The 22164-nt window shown below is 46.3% G+C and overlaps 1 protein-coding gene across 2 annotated transcripts in view; it reads left to right on the forward strand.

The window, feature by feature from the left end:
- Positions 1 to 5908: 5908 nt before the first annotated feature.
- Positions 5909 to 22164, forward strand: part of CROCC2 (ciliary rootlet coiled-coil, rootletin family member 2) — a 149254-nt gene continuing 132998 nt past the window's right edge. For both annotated transcript variants that reach the window (XM_075861357.1, XM_075861358.1), the window contains exon 1: positions 5909 to 6070. In XM_075861357.1, the coding sequence (XP_075717472.1) occupies positions 6023 to 6070 (48 nt within the window). In that variant the 5' untranslated portion in view covers positions 5909 to 6022. The remainder of the gene's footprint in view (positions 6071 to 22164) is intronic.

A 22164-nucleotide genomic window follows, 5' to 3' on the forward strand; every position in this document is an offset into this window, starting at 1 on the left:
GTTAAATTTTGCTTGCCGCATCATGGCGACGGGCAGGGTGTTTTGTCGACGGTGGGCAGCGGTGACGGCGGGTGTTAGGGAGCCCCATAATTTCATTCGTTTGGCGGCGGAGCACAGGGAGGATTTGCAGGTATGGTTCCATTTTTTGGCACAGTATAATGGTCGCTCTCTTTGGATGTCCCGGGCGTTAGACAGCTTCGATTTGGAATTGCTCACTGATGCATCCGGTGCAGTGGGGTCCGAGGCGTTCTTCAAAGGGCAATGGCCGGTTTCATGGGTGGAGGCGGGCTTGACGCGTAACTTGGCCCTGCTCTAACTGTTTTCCATCGTGGTGGCAGTTACCATTTGGGGAGACAGGTTCCGGGATAAGAAAGTGCATTTTCATTGCGATAATCTGGGGGTGGTGATGGCTATAAATAACACTTCGGCGTCGTCCCCTCCAGTGGTTCGCTTGTTGCGTCAGTTGGTGCTTGCCTGTTTGAGGTTGAATGCGTGGGTGGTGGCGGTGCATGTTCCCAGGGTGGAGAATTGTATTGCTGATGCGCTTTCTCGCTTGCAGTGGGATCGTTTTCATCATCTGGTCCCGGACGCGGAGTTAACTGGGGTGGAATGTCCCAGTCATCTGTGGGAGCTGGTATCCCGGCGGCAGGTGCCTTGATTGAACGTTCGCTGGCCAGTGCTACGTGGTCGTCATGCTGCTGGATGGAAGCAATGGGAAGAGTGGGTGAGATCTTTGGGTGATGTGTGTTCTGATGATAATAGGATGGTGGCCTTGTTGTTTTGGTTGGGGGACGCGTTTGCTAAGGGCTGTACGGTCGCCAAGGTTAATCGCTTCGTGGCGGCCCTTGCTTTTGGTTTTAAATTACGGGGGTTAGTGGACATCACAAAGCGTTTCTTGGTGGGCCAGGATTGAGACGGGGTGTAGTGGTAAGAGATAAGAGGCGCCCCGTGTCTTTTCAGTTGTTATGTTTGCTGGAGGTGGTGGTGTGACAGGTGTGTCGTTCAGTGTATGAGAGCAAGCTTTTTCGGTTGGCTTTTGTGTTAGCCTTTTTTGGAGCGTTTCGGGTGGGGGAATTGGTTTTGCCTAGTTCGGTTAAACCAGGGGGCTTGCTGCAGGATAATGTTGATTTGTATGAGGATAGGGTGGAGATAGTGTTGCGACGGTCAAAAACTGATCAAGCGGGGGTGGGACGTCGGTTGGTGTTGTTTGCGGTACCAGGAAATCCGGTTTGTCCAGTGTTGTGCCTCAAGGAGTATTTAGAGGGATTAGAACTTTCGGATGCTCCGTTGCTACGGCATGCAGATGGCAAGTTTTTGTCGCGTTATCAGTTCGTCTCGGTATTCAGAAGATGTCTGGTGGCTTGTAGGGTGCAGGCGGATCAATACTCGTCTCATTCTTTTCGCATTGGGGCAGCGACGGAGGCGGTGAGATGGGGTCTGGATGATGCAGGTGTGCGGCGGATAGGGCGTTGGGAGTTTGTGCGTTTCCGTTCTTATGTTCGCTTGCACATGTTGTGATATGGTAATGTGTAACATGTTCCGGGTCTGTGCGTTCCGCCTGAGAAATATTTGTGTGAGGTAGTGAGTGGAGGTGCGTGTATGTTTTCCCTTTGTTTTGCAGGCCGTGACTCATGCATGGTGTGGATGATGGGACACTCCTTTGTGTAATGGGGTGCCCTTAGCACAGACGTACGGCCGGATGGTCGACAGCTCAGGATTCCTCGGGACGTGGCGGTCCTGCGGTGGATGGGTATACGGGGAATGACATGGAATAGGGTGTTGCCTGAGTTTCATAACTTTGTACTGCTGGACAGGGCACCAGAGGTGCTGGTGTTGCATGTGGGGGGCAACGATTTGGGCCTACGCCCTTTTCGGGAGTTGGTGCGGGATGTCAAGCATGATTTGCTTTGTTTATGGGTGACTTATCCTAAGTTGGTGACTGTGTGGTCAGAGATGGTCCCAAGGAAGAGCTGGCGCATGGCTCGTTCTGTGGCGAAAATTAACAAGGCCCGCATTAAGGCTAACAGGGCTATATCGAGCTTCGTGGCCCGTAATGGCGGGGTTGCGGTGCGCCACTGGGATTTGGAGTCTGGGACAGGCAGGTATTGGAGAGAGGATGGCGTGCACCTCAATGATGTGGGAATGGATATGGGAATGGATATGTGGAGTCTGGCTTTGACTGATGGAATTGAGCGAGCGGTGGGTGTGTGGAGGAGCTCGCAGCCTTGAGGTGGTCAAGGCCTATTTCGCTTTGGCCGGGGGGAGTCCTTGAAGTAGGTCGTAAAAAGTGGTGGGGGGAATGCATCACGGGATGCACCCCCAATTAGTCGGCTTCTTAAATAAAATAAAATAAGGGGAGGCCTCCATGACTAAAAATAGATGGGAGGGACATGGAGTTGGTTGGCCTACGGGAAGTTAAGGATAGGGATAGGAGGAGGGCTTGTGGGATTAGGGGTGGGGATTGAGGGGGATGTACCTGTTTCCTGTTGTTCTCTTCCCTCTCTTCGCCAGGACACAGAAGCAAGAACATGTTCCCGCCCACCCGCCCTGGAGTGGATTGGTGCACTGCAGCAAAAGGTTGCTGTGGGTGGTGGTTTTCCCAGCCAGAAGTTTATTTGACTGATAACGTATGTCTTTGGCCAGGTTATTTTGTCATCGCAGCTGCGGGGGGGGGAGTCCTTGAAGTAGGTCGTAAAAAGTGGTGGGGGGAATGCATCACGGGATCCACCCGCAATTAGTCGGCTTCTTAGGGTTTTACCCCTTTTGAAAGCTGGGTTATATATATGGTGGTCATCTGCAAAAGGTAATTGGTGCCCCCGGGCCGGGTTACGGCTGGGGGTAAGGTATTGGAGGGCAGATGGCCAAAATTAAATATCGGTGGCTTCAAGGACTTGCTCCTGTCATTCTGGTTGTTTAATAATGTTATGACCCTGATAGGGTCGCAGTTGGTTATTTAATGTTATGATGAATTCGTTTTTGGGGATTCAAAAAGTTATGGTATTTAAAATTCCTTGTTATTTAAATAATAAACGGCTGCTGTGGCCATTAAAATCCAACTCTGTTTCAGTGTCTGCTTTGGGTAAAGGGTAGGTTTCCATAAGGGGAGAAGCGACTCGACTTATTTGAGTCATAAAGACAAAGTCTAATAGTTATGCCAAATACATCACAGTACAGAAACACCAGAATAAGGTTACTGACCAATGAAAGATAGGTTTACATACCAATGGACATGGTTGCACACAGAGGGGACGCACGCACGCAACCGACGCGAGTTTCGGCAAATGCCTTTGTCTGGCATTCAAGGGAAAACAGCTCCTGATTTTCAGAAGTTTTTTAAGCAAACTCGCGTTTTTTACGGCCGTTTTTGGAGCTGTTTTTCTATAGTCAATGAAAAACGACTCCAAAAAATGGCTCAAGAAGTGACATGCACTTTTTTTTCACGGGCGTTTTTTTTACGCGGCCATTTTTCAAAACGGCTGCGTAAAAAAAGCCCCATTGGAACAGAACGCCGTTTTTCCCATCAGTGGGCAGATGTCTGGAGGCGTTCTGCTTCCGATTATTCGCCCTTTTACGGCCTGAAAAAAACGGCTGAAAATAAGCCATGTGAACATAGCCTTAGGGTATGTGCACACGTAGTGACCAAAAACGTCTGAAAATACAGAGCTGTTTTCAAGGGAAAACAGCCTCTGATTTTCAGACGTTTTTTGACCAACTCGCATTTTTCGATGCGTTTTTCGCGCCGTTTTCGCAGCGTTTTTTACGTCCGTTTTTGGAGCTGTTTTCATTGGAGTCTATGAGAAAACAGCTCCAAAAACGTCCAAAGAAGTGTCCTGCACTTCTTTTGACGAGGCTGTAATTTTACGTGTCGTCTTTTGACAGCTGTCAAACGACGACGCGTAAATTACAGGTCGTCGGCACAGTACGTCGGCAAACCCATTCAAATGAATGGGCAGATGTTTGCCGACGTATTGGAGCCGTATTTTCAGGCGTAAATCGAGGCATAATACGCCTCGTTTACGCCTGAAAATAGGTCGTGTGAACCCAGCCTTACACAGCAGAATTATGCACTACTATTTGGAAGCTGAGACCAGGAGTGGTTTAAAAAATCCGGAAGTACAAATCTTTCCATTATACTTTTTCTCTGTTTCTGTTCCACTCCTGTTTTGGTTTACAAACACTGATGCAAAATACTGCTGTGCGTAAGTTGTGTCCACGTCTGCGTCAGGGCTCACAATTAGGAAGGAAGCCACACAGTGCCACGTCTGTTGTACGATATATCCCAACAGCGCCTGACGAACCCCAGATATGAACAGAGCCGACTGTAAACCGGACCAATCAGTTCTGCCATGATCATTCTTTTTTTTATAGAATCCATTGTGATCATTTACTTATTTTTTCTATCATTGAGGAAAATGGACTGAAAAAAACTACCAGTTAGCCGTCACTTTATTCATTTAGTTTAGAGACTGTTCACTGCAGAGGAACAGATGAACGGAAAGACAAATGGAAAGTAAAGTTTCCATTTGCAATACCATTGATTTCAATTATATTTTTTTGGTTTCAGTTTGTTTGCGACCGTTCCGCTAGGTTTCAGTTTATCTCACGGAAACAAGAGCGCAGCACACTACGCTATTGTTTCCGTGAGAGAAATGGAAACCTAGCGGAACAGACACAAACAGAAACGATACTTTACATTTGTCTTTCTGTTCATCTGACGGAACATTGAACGGAAAGCCCAAACGGAAGGCATACACTGATGTGAACAAGCCCTAAGATCAGTTCCAGGAGAACACACAGGTGTGAGCACAGCCATAGAACGCCTATTACCGGCCATTATCTCGCTGCCTATTACCGGCCATTATCTCGCTGCCTATTAGTAACAATGAGGTCCACAGACAAGTCTCACTATTATGACCACTTCCTACTTTCGACGTCGGCAGAGCGTAGCCCATGAAGGAAGTGATGTGTCGTGGGCTGGCTTGGTGGGTATATAAGGTGTGCGATAGGCTGTCTGATCACATATCACTCGTTGTTGGGTAAAAGGGGCGATATATCAGAGTTGCAAAAAGCGATGATTATTGGCTTTCGGCCCAGCGTGGCGGTATTTCTCACATAGCACAGTCTGTGAACTGTTCGCGTGCTGCTGTGGTGAAAGTGTATACGGCCATAGCGGTGTGCACGGTCCGTGATTACGGCACGGATGGGCTGTGGAGTGTCATCTGAGGGCCGTCCGCAATCATGTGCATTGATTTGAGCCCAGACCAAAATAGCTGACCGTATAATGACATGTCCTATTGTTTTTGCGTTTGGCGCTCTGGGCAATGCACGGACCGTGGAAACCACCGTTGTGAGCATCGGCCCATAGGTTAGCATGTGTTTTATAATATCCGCAACTGCTGCTTTGCAATTTACAGTATGCAGCCACAACGGTCGAGTGCATGAGGCCTTAAGTGCATTCTAAAGCAGGACATAACCCAAACTTATGAGGGAGGTAAAACACTCCATAACCCTTTCTGGTGGTCACGTCCTCATATAGGAGCAGAATGTTGCTGAACCATTTACAGAAGCTGCAGTATTCCCGGGGACTGTCCGTGTATTACTGCGGCCGCATCTATGGAGGACTAATAGCAGCAGCCAGTAATAACCATGAGCCCCCTGAGGAGACTTTCAGGGTCACTTGTTCTGCTTCCTTTCTTCTCCCTCCTTATCCCAGCACTTTCCCGCACTAACTCTAACTAAAAACCCGCCCACCGGCGCTGTTCCTTCCAGTCGAACTCCACAGCCACCACTACAGCAGCCATTGCCTTGGTTACTCCGTAGAAAACCCCGCCCATAACTGCCAATCACTGTTGCTGGCTTCACTATCCCACCTTTCAGCCGCCGCTTTCTGTTACCAGGGTAACGACCGGAGTCTCGGCGTCCGCTATTACCATGGTAACGGTACGATCCGGCTTCTTGGCCCAGAGTAGAAGGTCAGAACGTGGTGGATCGCAGCGCAGTGCGGAGCAAATAGTGACACACTATGGCAAGCCAGGAGGGCTCACCTATGAAGCTGGAGGCCGTCATTCAGGTAAGGGAGCCGGTTGTGGGCACTTGTCTTGGCTATGACAGGAAGCAGTGACTATCTGCAATGCACATCTTCTGATGCTTAGTCTATGGGGGAAGTTTAGATGAATCTAGAAACAATGAGGTTTTTATAAAGTGTATTGGAGCAGGCAGTGCATGGACTCATACTTTATGGTATAGTCTCTGCAGCACTTTTTTAAACTGCATGTTTATACCACGCTCATTTCAATCAACTTTATTTATAAAAACAAAGGACCCCATTAATACTTTTCCTGTGTACACAAATGACTGGTGAGGGTCCCTTACCCTGGACCCTCCAAAGTGCTGACCCAATCTGACGAAACATCTGTATGAGAGCCATTTGTTTCCAAACTATAAAAGAACCCGAGTCATGGGCCATTTACACTGGCCGATACGCGGCTGGTGCAGCCAAGCGCCGATCGACGAGACATCATTGATCAGCGCTCGTTTTCTCCTGTCACACGGAGCTATGTATGGGGACGAGCGGTCGTTACTCTGATCGCTCGTCCCCATCCATTATTATCATGTCGGCAGGTTTACACAGGGTGACGCGCTGCTGATAACGATAATATTTCACTTTTTTTAAATGATACGACCAGCAGATGATCGTTCATCTGCTGATCGTTCCCCTGTTTACACAGGGCAATTATCGGGAACTAGCGTCCTATGAGCGCTCATCTGCACGATAATCTGCCAGTGTAAAACTCCCTTTACAGCATTTATTATAATACAGAGCTGCACAATTTTGTTGGTTGCTATTGGAAACAGTCAGCAAGACTGAGGCATCCTTAACAGCTGAGTTGAGCTTTTATAATGTAGTAGGGTAGTTAGGTATTTTACATTGCCTGGTGTAAATAACAATAGCAAACTTACTGCAGGCATTGAGCCAACCAAAAATGCTTTCAGAGATTTCAGCTCTGAAGACTGCAGAATTGGAAACCAGCTCTGGACTTTAATACATACTGTAATTTAGGATTAATATGTAGCTTAAAGGGTTATTCCAAATTTACACATGTATGGCATAGCAACAAGATATGCCATAAATGTGTGATAGGTGTGGGTCCCACCTCTAGCAGCTATGTGGAGAATGGGATAACTCCGACCCCCGATCACTCGGTTAGGCGACCGCAGGTCACTGCATCAAGAATGAATGAATGGAGAGGTGGGGGTTAGTTTAGTGAGCGTTAAGGAAAAAGCCGACCAAGCGGGCTGAACATAGGTGCTCCCGTACCCCACATAGGGGCAGGTCCCAGAAGTGGAACCCGCACCTATCACACATTTATGGAATATCCTGTTGGCAACCAATCAGATTCCACCTCTTATTTTTCAGAGGCCCTTTGGAAAATGAAAGCAGTACCTAATTGGTTTCCATGGGCAACTGCTCCAATTATTTCTTGCATTCATTTTGATGCATCTCTCCCCAAGATCTCCAACAGGTGGAACAGATCTTAGCAGTTGAAAATAAACAATTTGTAACTAAAGACACATGGATTATCACTAGGGTTGCCATCTCTCCCACCCAAAAATACCGGTAAGGTTAAAACAAGTAAAAAAGTGGGTGTGTTTTTTGGGGAGTCGCTGTACACCGAGTGTGATTTTATACGTGGGGTTTCAATGCCTTTTTGGTAAAGGTGACCATACACATTAGATAAATGTCGGCTGAATCCACGGCCGCTGCCCCCGACCTCGTCAGCGCCGACATTCCGGTGGTCCCCACCAGTTTTTTACAGCATTGTGGGCCTCCAGGATGCTACTCTCTACTATTAGCCATAATTGCTTACATCCTAGTTTTATTTCAGTGCCTGCAGTCAGGGCCAGGACAAGGTCTTTTGATGCCCTAGGCAGATTGGGCAAATTTCGCCCGCCCACGCACTGTACCCCTGAAAACAATAAGGCCTTATTCACACGACAGTGAAAAAAAATGTCCATTAAAAACTGATCAATGGTCAGTTTTTCATGGCCGTTTTGCATCAGTGTGTCTCTAAATTTTCATCCATTTCCAGTCCGTCTGTCCATTTTTAATGGCCGTTTGACATCCATTTTACATCAGTTTTTCATGGCCGTTAAAAAAACTGATGAATTTCATTGGTCAGGTTTTTTTTGTCCCAACCCCCTGAAAACACCCAAAAGAAGATCACATGTTCACCTAGACACTATTTTCTCTGGCTTCTACTGCATAAAGACTTTTGTTGAGTCCCTAGTTTTTCTGCATTGTTTTCTGGAGTATTTATAGCTATTTGTGGCTTGCAATATGTCCTCAGTACCTGTAGACAGTGTACTTCGGAATTGGCTGATCTCTGGGCAATTTGGGGAGCCCGTGCCGGAGTCCGTCATTGTGCAGTACTGCTGCTCTGCTCCTATTCAAGTGAATAGGAGTTGAGTTGCAGTACTGCAGCACATCCACTATTCAGTGTACACAGCCATTTGCTTCCAAAACCTGCCACTGCATAACATCCGGTGCTCGGAGGCAGCCAGAACAGCTGATCGGTGCGGGGTCCGGCTGTCGTACCCCCATCGATCATGTGCTGATGACCTATCAGTATGAAAAACCTATCCATGCATGGACAACCCCTTTATCTAAACTGTTGCTAAACTTTTAACATGTTATAGTGACATGTCAGAAGTTTTGATTGTTGGGGGCACGAGCACTGAGACCCCCACCTATCGCTAAAACTAAGTGGCAGAAGCACTTATAGGTGAGCACTGGGCCGCTTTGTTTATGATTAGCCTTCCCAGGAGCGGTATACGGACTGATATATTTTATATTGAGCCCATACATCACTCTGAGGAAAGCCAATCCTAAATAAAGTGTCACAGCGCTCTCCCAAGTGTTTATGCAGCTTCTTTTTAGCAATCCGTGGGGGTCGAAGTGCTCGGATCCCCAATGATAAAAAAAACTTCTGACATCTCACTGTGAGATATCACTTTTTTAAATAATTTCACCCTTTCAACTGGTTTTGTGTCCACATGGGTTTTCATACTCCTGACCTATTCACAAGATAGGTTATCAGTAAATGATCTGTGGGGTGCAACAATCAGACACCCACACAGATCATCTGAACCAGCTGCCTCTGTGCCTCTGAAGCTGTAAGCAGGGACAGGTGCCAGATGCAGCTCTGCTGTTTTAGGACCAGAGCTTCAGTACCGTGGTGCCACTGCTATACAGTGGACATTGCTGGAAGAAGACACACGACACCGTTGTAAAAGTGAAAAAAAACAACCTTTTAACCCGTTAGTGACCGGCCCATCGTGTTTCTACGTCGGTCACTAACGGGCCCTATTCCGAGACTTTTTACGTCGCGGCATCGGAATAAGTTTACAGAGCAGGGAGAAGTAAAATCTCCCTGCTCTCGGCTGCTAGAGGCAGCTGAGGGCTGGGAGCGTCCCTGCTCTGCCGTGTGAGATCGATATTAGTATCGATCTCACCCGTTTAACCCCATAGATGCGGTGCTCAATAGCGAGCACCGCATCTGAGTGGTTTTGGAGAGAGGGAGGGAGCTCCCTCTCTCCCCCACCGACACCCGGCGATACGATCGCCGAGTGTCTGTGTCTCTAATGGCAGCCGGAGGTCTAATAAAGGCCCCCAGGTCTGCCTGGAGTGAATGCCTGCTAGATCATGCCGCAGGCATGACCTAGCAGATGCCTGTCCGTGTTAAACGGACAGGCAGTATTGCAGTGTATTATAAATGCGATCGCAGAATCGGATATTATAATCCTCTAATGGGACTAGTAAAAAAGTGAAAAAAAAGTTTAATAAAGTTAATTTAAAAAAAAATGAGAAAAAAAATGAAAAACCCAGCTTTTCCCCTTACAAAATACTTTACTATTAAAAAAACAAAATAAAGTTAAAAAGTTACACATATTTGGTATCGCCGCGTCCGTAACGACCCGACTATAAATCTATTACATTATTTAACCCGCACGGTGAACGGCGTAAATTTTTTTTATAAAAAACTATGGAAAAATTGCTGTTTTCTGTGAATCCTGACTTTAAAAAATGTGATAAAACGTGATCAAAAAGTCGCATCTACTCCAAAATGGTACCAATAAAAACTACAAGTCGTCCCGCAAAAAAAAAGCCCTCATACAACCGCATCGGCGAAAAAATAAAAACTTTACGGCTCTTCAAATATGGAGACACAAAAACAAATAATTTTGAAAAAAAAACGTTTTTCCTGTGTAAAAGTAGTAAAACATACAAAAACGATACAAATTTGGTATCGTTGCAATCGTAACAACCCGCTGAATAAAGTTATTGTGTTATTTATACCACACGGTAAACGGCGTAGATTTAGGAAGCAAAAAAGAGTGGCGAAATTTCTGATTTTGTTCTATTCCCCCCCCCCCCCAAAAAAGTTAATAAAAGTTAATCAATAAATTATATGTACCTAAAAATGGTGCTATTAAAAAATACAACTTGTCCCGCAAAAAACAAGACCTTATACAGCTATGTCGACGCAAAAATAAAAAGGTTATAGCTCTTGGAATGCGACGATTGAAAAACGTAAAAAATAGCTTGGTCATTAAGGTCTAAAATAGGCTGGTCATTAAGGGGTTAATACAATAAAGTTAACAATTCAAATACGCCAACATGGCGACAACAAAAGCACCAACATGGTGCAAAAGTACCGTTAAAACAAATACTTAAAGAAACAAAACAATTTAATTGTCTAATAACTGCTGGAAAGAGGTGTCAGGGGTAGTTCTAACAAAACTACCCTCTATAACATCCTGGTTACCCTGGATAGGGTAGTGCCCCGAGTAGCCTGGGACAGGTGGTGTGCCAGATGGTCCAGGTGGTACAGTTGACCAGTAGGACGACGGTCCAGGTTGGCTCGGTCCATACTGTCCTGTAGAAGGACCAGGTCGGCTGTATGGTACGGCTGATTGTGCAGCCGGAATCTGTACTGGAAATTACCCATGAGCACCATAATCGCTACGATGGGTGCGGTCCTGACTAAAAAGGAGTGGGGACGATTCCATTCCCCAATAATGGTTGCGTGTCCCAGTTGTTGCATGTGGAAATTGTGCCTCATCCAGCTGTTGTTGATATGCACTGAGGCACCTCACTATGGGGGATGGATTGTTTGGAGGGACAAAAGCCTCCAAAACAGATATTACTGCCATGTGAGCACGGTACCTGTTTGCTTCTGGGATCCGGCGCAAGAGGGGTCCCAAAGATCGTAGGAATGACTCTTCAACACCCTCCTGCGAGGATCTTTCAAGGTACTCCAGTACCCTCTGGTTTATTCTGGCCCTGGTTACGTTCTCCTCAGAGGCAGAAGCTGTTGAACGTTTCCGTCTTTGCACTGGACGGATGGCAGAGGTTGTAACTGAGGGAGCCCCTAGCTCCTCGGTGTTGATTGTGGTGAGGTCCTGGGCATCAGGAAGATCGATCTGGGTGTCATCCTGGTCGACCTCTTCCACATCCTCTTGCTGCTGTGGTGGATGGACCAACAAATTATCAGTTGATCTACATTGTGAAAGACATGGAAAATGTATGATTAATCAGTGTGAAAGTACATGCCATATTGGCCTTTGCGGCACTATAGTATGGACCAAAGGGGTCTTTGGTCCCACTATCATGCAATTTACCACTCAAACAATTAACTGCCTGTTGCATGATGTTAGCGACCAAAGTAGAATTTTTTTAATTTGATTTGATTTATTTTTAATATGGTATAAACTAAAAATAAAAACACGTTCAAAATAAATTACTTACGGCCGCATGTCCATAACTCTGTTAAGAAACTGTAATTGCTTGTGATAGGAGTAGGGCCTTTTCTTCAAAGGAGCATCCCCACTCCTGGCGTGCTCCCTGAGATATTTCTTATATTGGTCACGGCAACATGCCCATCGTGACTTCACATCTTTAACTGTAAAAAAAATATATAAATGATTAAGCTAGTTTAAACATAAAGGGCCCTGTAACAAGAGGAAATCCTCAAAAGTGCTACCTGTGACCTGCTAACGAAGTCACTTTGAAGTACGGTAATGGCAGCCAGTTCTAGCAACATAAGACGAAAACAGGATTAAAGAGGCTCTGTCACCAGATTTTGCAACCCCTATCTGCTATTGCAGCAGATCGGCGCTGCAATGTAGATTACAGTAACGTTTTTATTTTTAAAAAACGAGCATTTTTGGCCAAGTTATGACCATTTTCGTATTTATGCAAATGAGGCTTGCAAAAGTACAACTGGGCGTGTTGAAAAGTAAAAGTCCAAGTGGGCGTGTATTATGTGCGTACATCGGGGCGTGTTTACTACTTTTACTAGCTGGGCGTTGTGTATAGAAGTATCATCCACTTCTCTTCAGAACGCCCAGCTTCTGGCAGTGCAGACACAGCCGTGTTCTCCAGAGATCACGCTGTGACGTCACTCACAGGTCCTGCATCATGTCGGCACCAGAGGCTACAGATGATTCTGCAGCAGCATCGGCGTTTGCAGGTAAGTCGATGTAGCTACTTACCTGCAAATGCTGATGCTGCTGCAGAATCAACTGTAGCCTCTGGTGCCGACACGATGCAGGACCTGTGAGTGACGTCACAGATCTGCACTGCCAGAAGCTGGGCGTTCTGAAGAGAAGTGGATGATACTTCTCATCAGAAAGCCCAGCTAGTAAAAGTAGTAAACACGCCCCGATGTAACACACATAATACACGCCCAGTTGTACTTTTACTTTTCAACACGCCCAGTTGTACTTTTGCAAGCCTCATTTGCATAAATACGAAAATGGTCATAACTTGGCCAAAAATGCTCGTTTTTTAAAAATAAAAACGTTACTGTAATCTACATTGCAGCGCCGATCTGCTGCAATAGCAGATAGGGGCTGCAAAATCTGGTGACAGAGCCTCTTTAAAGTTATGGCAATTGTGTGAAAAGGGCAAAGGTAAGGCCCTGTTCACATCAGCGTTGCCCTTCCGTTGGGGGGCTTCTGTTGGAGCTTTCAGTGGGGGGAACCACTCAACAGAAAGGCAAACACAAACATTAGCTTCCCTTTGCTTCACCATTGTTCTCAATGGTGACGTAAACGTTGCTAAAGGTTGCCGTTTGCCAATGTTGTGACAGGGTTCCCTTGTTTTGATAGAATCAATAGCACAGTCAACGGAAGGGACAGCGTTACTTACCAACCAGATCGCGCATCTTGCCTCCTTTTGCCCACTCGATAGGGAACATCTCCTGCCCAATTTCTTCCCAGACGGCATCCTTTCGGTGACGGTTATGGTATTCTTAGCTAGCCGTGTCCCAGACAGCTGGCCGCTCCTGGACAAGCAAAATTAGGCGCTCTACATCCATGTTTCTTGGCATTCTGTGATGTTTGCTGTAATGTCAGGTGTTGAAAAAGAAAATTTCGTAATACATTTATTTTGACCATGCACCCACTATCAGTATTGATCTGAACGTATCAAGCTGTGTAGCTTTTTATATTACAATGTATAATTTAAAGGGCAAGGCTAATGGATATGTGCTGATGCTCGCACTCAGTGTCCCTGAAGATGATGCCACACAGTGCCCCCGTAGATAGTGCCACACAGTAACTACGCACAAAGTGCCACACTGTCCACATGTAGATATTGCCATGCACTGCACCCTGTAGATAACGCCACAGACCTCCTGTATATGATGTCACACACCTCCCTGTATATGATGCCAAACAGCCTCCCTGTAGATGATGCCACACACCTCCCTGTAGATCATGCCACACAGCTGCCCTGTAGATCATGCCACACAGCCTCCCTGTATATGACACCACACAGCCTCCCTGTATATGACACCACACAGCCTCCCTGTATATGACGCCACACCTGCCTCCCTGTATATGATGCCACACAGCCTCCCTGTATATGACGCCACACAGCCTCCCTGTATATGACGCCACACCAGCCTCCCTGTATATGACGCCACACCTGCCTCCCTGTATATGACGCCACACAGCCTCCCTGTATATGACGCCACACAGCCTCCCTGTATATGACGCCACACAGCCTCCCTGTATATGACGCCACACAGCCTCCCTGTATATGACGCCACACAGCCTCCCTGTATATGACGCCACACAGCCTCCCTGTATATGACGCCACACAGCCTCCCTGTATATGACGCCACACAGCCTCCCTGTATATGACGCCACACAGCCTCCCTGTATATGACGCCACACAGCCTCCCTGTATATGACGCCACACAGCCTCCCTGTATATGACGCCACACAGCCTCCCTGTATATGACGCCACACAGCCTCCCTGTATATGACGCCACACAGCCTCCCTGTATATGACGCCACACAGCCTCCCTGTATATGACGCCACACAGCCTCCCTGTATATGACGCCACACAGCCTCCCTGTATATGACGCCACACAGCCTCCCTGTATATGACGCCACACAGCCTCCCTGTATATGACGCCACACAGCCTCCCTGTATATGACGCCACACAGCCTCCCTGTATATGACGCCACACAGCCTCCCTGTATATGACGCCACACAGCCTCCCTGTATATGACGCCACACAGCCTCCCTGTATATGACGCCACACAGCCTCCCTGTATATGACGCCACACAGCCTCCCTGTATATGACGCCACACAGCCTCCCTGTATATGACGCCACACAGCCTCCCTGTATATGACGCCACACAGCCTCCCTGTATATGACGCCACACAGCCTCCCTGTATATGACGCCACACAGCCTCCCTGTATATGACGCCACACCAGCCTCCCTGTATATGACGCCACACCAGCCTGCCTGTAGATGCCACACCAGCCTCCCTGTAGATGCCACACCAGCCTCCCTGTAGATGCCACACCAGCCTCCCTGTAGATGCCACACCAGCCTCCCTGTAGATGCCACACCAGCCTCCCTGTAGATGCCACACCAGCCTCCCTGTAGATGCCACACCAGTCTGCCTGTAGATCGTGCCACATACTCACGAGAGCAGCGCCGTCTCTTGTCCTCAGGTGTGGTCACTGGTCTGCACGGGATCTGGCAAGGCAGCGCGACGGGGCGATTACGTCATCGAGGCGCCTTCAAACCCGTGAAGACGAGTGACCACACCTGAAGAAGCGCCGCAAACGTGAGTATGCCAACCATAGCCAGCAAGGGAACTAGTAGTTCCCTTGCCAATCCCCATGTAACAGATCCGTTTTTAACGGTTGTTACATGCATTGACAGCCGTTAAAAACGGAGCCATTGACTTCTATGGGGGCCGTCAGGCCGTTAAAACGGCCAAAAATAGGACATGTCCTATTTTTTGACGGCTATTATTCACAGGCCGTTTAAAAAACGGTCGTGTGAATACACCCATAGAACATCATTGTTCTGAAAACGGCCATGTGAAAGCCGTTAAAAGGACGGCCATCACATGGCCGTTTTTCACTGTCGTGTGAATGAGGCCTAAGTGTCACACACTGTGCCACCTGAATACAATCAGGTTACACACACACACACAGTGCCCCATAAAAATAGTACCATACACTGTACCCCCTGAAAGTAGTCTCATAGGATGTGCCCCATAGAAATAACAATGCCACATTTAAACCGTTATAATATTTTTACTTGTTTAGCTAGCGACGTAATTCCTGCAATGTTTTTTCATGATTAATGCAGGTTTCTTTCTTATAATTTTTACAAACTTAATTTTAGATTTTTTTAAAGCAATTGTAGGCTTATCATTTGAAAAAGTAGTAAACCAATATCCTTTTCTTCGGTTAATAATATAGTGAAATCCCTAAAATACACTGTTTATTTGTGATTATCAATGTCTACCGTAAATTTTGACATAATAACATGTTCATTTTAATGTAATTGGGTCAGGGAGGGCCAGTGTTACGACAATGATTGGCGGGGGAGCGTTTTTTTTGCGAGGGTATTTTATGTGTAACTTTCATTTAATTTATTTTTGTTTGTTTTTTACTTTTTTATTATTATTTTTATTATTATTATGGCCTGTCCCTCTAAAGTTAGAAAATACCTTTTGGGGACGTTATAATTACTATACCTTTCCACTGTAACTGGCACTGCGCAGTATTCCCAGTTAGGGTATGTTCACATGGCCTATTTTTAGACGTAATTCGGGCGTTTTACGCCTCAATTTACGCCTGAAAAAATGCCACTAATACACCTACAAACATCTGCCCATTGCTTGCAATGGGTTTTACGGTGTTCTGTTCAGACGAGGTGTAATTTTATGCGTCGCTGTCAAAAGACGGCGCGTAAAAAGACGCCCGCGTCAAAGAAGTGCATGGCACTTCTTGGGACGTTATTAGAGCCGTTTTTCAATGACTCCATAGAAAAACAGCTCCTATAATGTCCGTAAAAGATGCCGCGAAAAATGCGAGTACTTGCAAAAACATCTGAAATTCAGGAGTTGTTTTCGCCTAAAAACAGCTCTGTAATTTCAGACGTATTTTGCTACTGCGTGTGAACATACCCTTACAGGGGAAATCAGCCCTACTAGGGCAAAGCCCCACGTGGCGGAATTGCTCTGGAATTCCGCTGCGGACACTCCGCAGCGTTAATCCGCAGCGGACCCGTTTCTCCATTGCCTTCCACTGCTTTTTAGTAGTCTTCGTTTAGACGATGCGGAAAATTCCGCTGCGGAGCATAGGCTGCGGTGCGGAATTTGGTGTCCGCAGCATGCAATGGATGTTGCGGAGTTGTGGCGGACTGGTTGCGGACTCATTGCGGAAGTTCTCGATTGACTTCAATGGAGATTCTAAATTCCGCAATGAAGTCCGCAGATGTCATGCACATGTTATGTGTGCTGCGGAGCGTATTGTTTTTTTCACATGACATTTCTTCATTCTGGCTGGACCTATGTGTATTTCTAGGTCTACAGCCAGACTGAGGAAGTCAATGGGGCTCCCATAATTACGGGTGACTATGTGTCTGCACCCGTAATTACGGATGACTATGTGTGTGCACCCGTAATTACGGGTGACTATGTGTGTGCACCCATAATTACGGGTGACTGTGTGTGCACCCATAATTACGGGGGACTATGTGTGTGCACCCGTAATTACGAGAGCGTTGCTAGGCGACGTCAGTAAATAGTCACTGTCCAGGGTGCTGAGAGAGTTAAACGATCGGCAGTAACTGTTTCAGCACCCTGGACAGTGCCTTCCGATCACAATATACATCAACCTGTAAAAAAAATAGAAGTTCATACTTACCGAGAACTCCCTGCTTCCTCCAGTCCGGTTTCCCAGGATGACGTTTCAGTCTAAGTGACGGCTGCAGCCAATCACAGGCTGCAGCGGTCACATGGACTGTCGCGTCATCCAGGGAGGTCGGGCTGGATGCCGAAAGAGGGACGCGTCACCAAGACAACGACCGGTAAGTATGAAATTCTTTTACTTTTACTAGGGAAAGTACTGTCCCTTCTCTCTATCCTGCACTGATAGAGAGAAGGGAAATACTTCACCTCAATAGGCAGCAGCTAGTCCGCATCAATTTAATGCCAATTTTGGGCAGATCCGCTACAGAATCTGCAACGCAGATTCTGTGCGGCATTGATGCGGACAGTTGCGGAAGAATTCCGCCACGTGGGGCCATGCCCTTATAGTCACTATTTCCACTATTAGGGCTGTGCTGTTTCTAGTTAGACCTAGCAGTAGCCTCCTAATACCGGCGTCACGGCAACCATGTGACCAGTCACATAACTACTGGGACCAATAGAGGCAGCTGCGATTCTATACACACCGCTCTGTGTAAGTGAGTACGGAGAAGACAGCAGTGGTGAAAACCGCTTCTGTCTTCGACAATCAGATGCCCAATCACTCAGGCAGCAAGCTTTAATTTGTGCCGTGTGTATATATATATATATATATATATATATATATATATATATACAGTGGGCAGTCCTCGACTGGGTAGACACGGCCACACAGTGTCCCCTGTAGAAAGTGCCATACACAGTTGCCCTATAGGTAGGGCCACTCACCGCCCCCTTGTAGATAGTGACACACAGTGCCTCCATTAATAGTTCCACAATTTGCTCTCTGTAGTGCGACACAGTGCACCTGTAGAAAGTGCCACATACAGTGCCCCCTGTCGATAGTACCACACGGTGCCATCTGTAGATAGTGCCCCACATATTGCCATCTGTAGATAGTGCCACACACACTGACATCTGTAGATACTACTAAACAGTGCCTCCTGTACGTAAAAAAAAAAAAGGATAAATAAACCTTTTTAAATCCCTTTTCTTTTTCTTTTTTTTTTTACAACATTGAGTGCAGTTACCAGCACCGGCTTCCTAATGTGGATACCGGCTGGGCTGGTGGCTTAGTGGCCGGATGGCAACCCTATTTATCATTATTATCAATATTGTTGTGACATTGGCCAATGATGATCTATAGACTGCTGCAAGTTCATGCATTACCTCTACCTTAAAACATTTTGGGAACAGTTTCTGAAGGTTGAAAATGACATCTGACATTTTTATTTACCGAATACAATTTTGGCTATTTACTCTTAGGCATCGTTCACACAGTGCAGATTTTTAATGTATTTTTTTTAGCCAAAAGCTTGAACAGAACCTAAACAGAAGAAATATATAAAGAAAGGGCTCAAAGTGTCTCTACTCCTAGATCCAATTCTGGTTCTGGCTTAAAAAATGCATGCAAAATCTGCTTTAAATCTGTACTGTGTGAACAAGGCATTCTGTTTTGAATATGTAATTTAAAGAGTCTCTGTCACCACATTATAAGTGGCCTATATTCTACATAATGTGATCGGCGCTGTAATGTAGATTACAGCAGTGTTTTTTATTTAGAAAAACTATCAAATTTGACGGAGTTATGACCTATTTTAGATTTATGCTAATGACTTTCTTAATGCCCAACTGGGCGTGTTTTTACTTTTTGACCAAGTGGGCGTTGTGGAGAGAAGTATATGACCCTGACCAATCAGTGACCAATCAGCGTCATACACTTCTCTCCATTTATTTACTCAGCACATAGTGATCTTGCTAGAGCATGATGTGCAGTCACATACACACACATTAACGTTACCAAAGTGTCTTGACAGTCAATAGACATTGCTTCCAGCCAGGACGCGATGTCTATTCACAATCCCGACACTTTGGTAACGTTTGTGTGGGACTTATGTACACCTTTGAACATCATTTTACAGTTTATATAATATATAACACATTGAGTAACTTTGTAAATACATTACATCTTGTACTGGTCCTGAGTAACAGCTTGTACTATAGTCCAGAGCTACATTCCCAAATCTGCAGACTTTAGACCAGAAATACCCTCGTTCCTGCAGGCTCGATTATTACACAGAACTTGCTCTGATGATATGCATTCTAGAAGTTTAGTCATTATACTATGTAGTGTATCTCACTAGATCACCTAGGCTATGCTTATTAGGAGACCCTGATTTATTAAATTTGTGTGGGATTGCACTTAAATAGATGTTTCCTGATCCTCCAATGAAATTGCTTTAGATACAATACGTTAACAAAGCTACAGTATAAAACTTAAAATAATTTTTTATATAAGGACTAACAAAGTAACGCCCCAAAATGCTTGGAAAATAGGGCTTCTGAAAGTGGTTTAAAGAAGAAGGAGGGGTGGGGAGGGATTTTTTATTTCTTTTTTCTTTCCCTTGTCACGAGTGTTGGGTTGGAGGGGTGTTTGAAATGTAACTTATTAGGCTTGGTTCACACCTGCGTCGGCGTGTTCCATTGTTCTGCTTCATCAGAGGAGTAGAACAAGGGAATAACGGAAGCAACGGTGATGTCAGGAGGAAAGAAGGAGTTCCATGCAGTGCGCTAGCGGCTCTGCTCCGGGACTCCGTCTCTGGGGAAGCCCCTGACATCAAATATATGGACAGTGATATGGACAGTGATGTCAGGAGAAGAGAAGGAGTCCCAGATATTGAAGTTATTATTATTCTGTGCCAGGTAAGTCATTGCACTTAGGCCTGATTTACACAAGCGTGTGCGTTTTGCGCACGCAAAAAACGCTGCGTTTTGCGTGCGCAAAAGGCACATAACAGCTCCGTGTGTCATCAGCGTATGATGCGCGGCTGCGTGATTTTCGCGCAGCCGCCATCATTATGACACTCCGTTTGGATGTTTGTAAACAGAAAAGCACATGGTGCTTTTCTGTTTACATTCAGAGTTTGACAGCTGTTGCGCGAATCATGCAATGGGTGCGTGATGCGCGAACAGCGCACAAAGATAGGACATGTCGTGAGTTTTTTTTTCAGCGGACTCACGCTGAGCAAAACTCACGGACTGTCTGCATGCCCCCATAGACTAATATAGGTGCGTACGACACGCGTGAAAAGCACGAGCGTCGCACGCACGTATATCACGCTCGTGTAAACGAGACCTTAAATAGATGTTTCCTGATCCTCCAATGAAATTGCTTTAGATACAATACGTTAACAAAGATTCAGTATACAACTTAAAATTATTTCTTATATAAGGACTAACAAAGTAACGTCCCAAAATGCTTGGAAAAAAGGGCTGCTGAAAGTGGTTTAAAGAAGGAGGGGTGGGGGAGGGATTTCTTTTCTTTTTTTTTTTTTTTCTTTCCCTTGTTATGAGTGTTGGGTTGGAGGGGTGTTTGAAATGTAATTTATTAGGCTTGGTTCACACCTGCGTGGGCGTGTTCCATTGTTCTGCTCCGTGAGAGGAGTAGAACAACGGAATAACGGAAGCAACGGTTCCGTTGCACAACGGACAGTGGAACCCATTGACTTTAATAGGTTCCGTCGGGGTGTCCGTAATTTTGGCGGAGACAATAGCACAGCATGCTGCGCTATTGACTCCGCTAATCTCCAGTAATCTTGGCTGGATCTGCGACGGAGTCCCCTAACAGAACCTCCAACGCAGATGTGAGGCCTTACTGATATAATAATGACATTTATTTATGTCGTTTTCTAAAATATTGAATAAAGAGATAATGAAGAAAAAAGAAGTGTACTGTAATCTGATGCTGAAAAAATCTAACCCTCCCAGAATGCGGCGCAGCACAAAGCATTTCATTATAGGGGTTCAGATGCCATGAATGTCTCAAAGGTAGAGGACTCCCCTATTAAGAGAATAGATGAGTCTGTCAAGAGGCTGTTGACTGGTTCCAGCGCCTTTGAATGTTATGTCTTTCATCTACTTACATAGCCCATAATTTATTGTAACTATGAATATCATCAATATAACCCATGTGGAACCCGGCAACATATTATTATTTTTTGCCTTGCTCCAAAATGTTGTTTTCATCATGGCACTGAGGCCTTTATAAATATATTAGTAGCTGTTCATATGAGTGGCACTCACTTCTTCAAGTATAAAAATGTGGTAGCCCTAGAATCGCAATTATCACCTATCCACACCGCTGGGACACCCACAGATAGCAGGAATGGAGGTCCCGAACCAGGGCCGGCGTCAGCACCCAGCGAAACCGGTCAAGTGCTGGGGCCCACTGCCCTTGGGGGGCCCCCTCGGCCGCCGGGTGCGGTCACTGCCGTCATCACGGCATCACTGTCCATATATGGACAGTGATGTCAGGAGGAGAGAAGAAGTCCCAGGCTGAGCGCTAGCGGTTCTGCTCTAGGACTCCGTCTCTGCGGAAGCCTCTGGCATCACTGTCCATATAAGGACGGTGATGTCAGAGGGAGAGAAGTAGTCCCTTGCAGTGAGCTAGCGGCTCTACTCCGGGACTCAGTCTCTGGGGAAGCCCCTGACATCACTGTCCAAATATATGGACAGTGATGTCAGGAGGAGAGCAGGAGTCCCAGACAGAGCGCTAGCGGCTCTGCTCCAGGACTTTATCTCTGGAGAAGCCCCTGGCAACACTGCCCATATATGGACAATGACGTCAGGGGTTTCTCCTGAAGCGGAATCCCCAGCCAGAGCATCGGCAATGCTCTGGCTGGGGATTCCACTCCTAGAGGGAACCACAAATCGCTACCTACAAGGGGTGAGGCTGTGTGGTACTACCAGGGAGGGTGGCTGTGTGGCACAACCAGGGAGAGGGGCTGTGTGGCACTATCTAGAAGGTGGGGGCTGTGTGGCACTACCTGGGAGGTGGGGGCTGTGTGGCACTGCTTGAGAGGTGGGGGC

Source organism: Rhinoderma darwinii, chromosome 4, assembly GCF_050947455.1.
Source record: "Rhinoderma darwinii isolate aRhiDar2 chromosome 4, aRhiDar2.hap1, whole genome shotgun sequence".
Classification (NCBI taxonomy): Eukaryota; Metazoa; Chordata; class Amphibia; order Anura; family Rhinodermatidae; genus Rhinoderma; species Rhinoderma darwinii.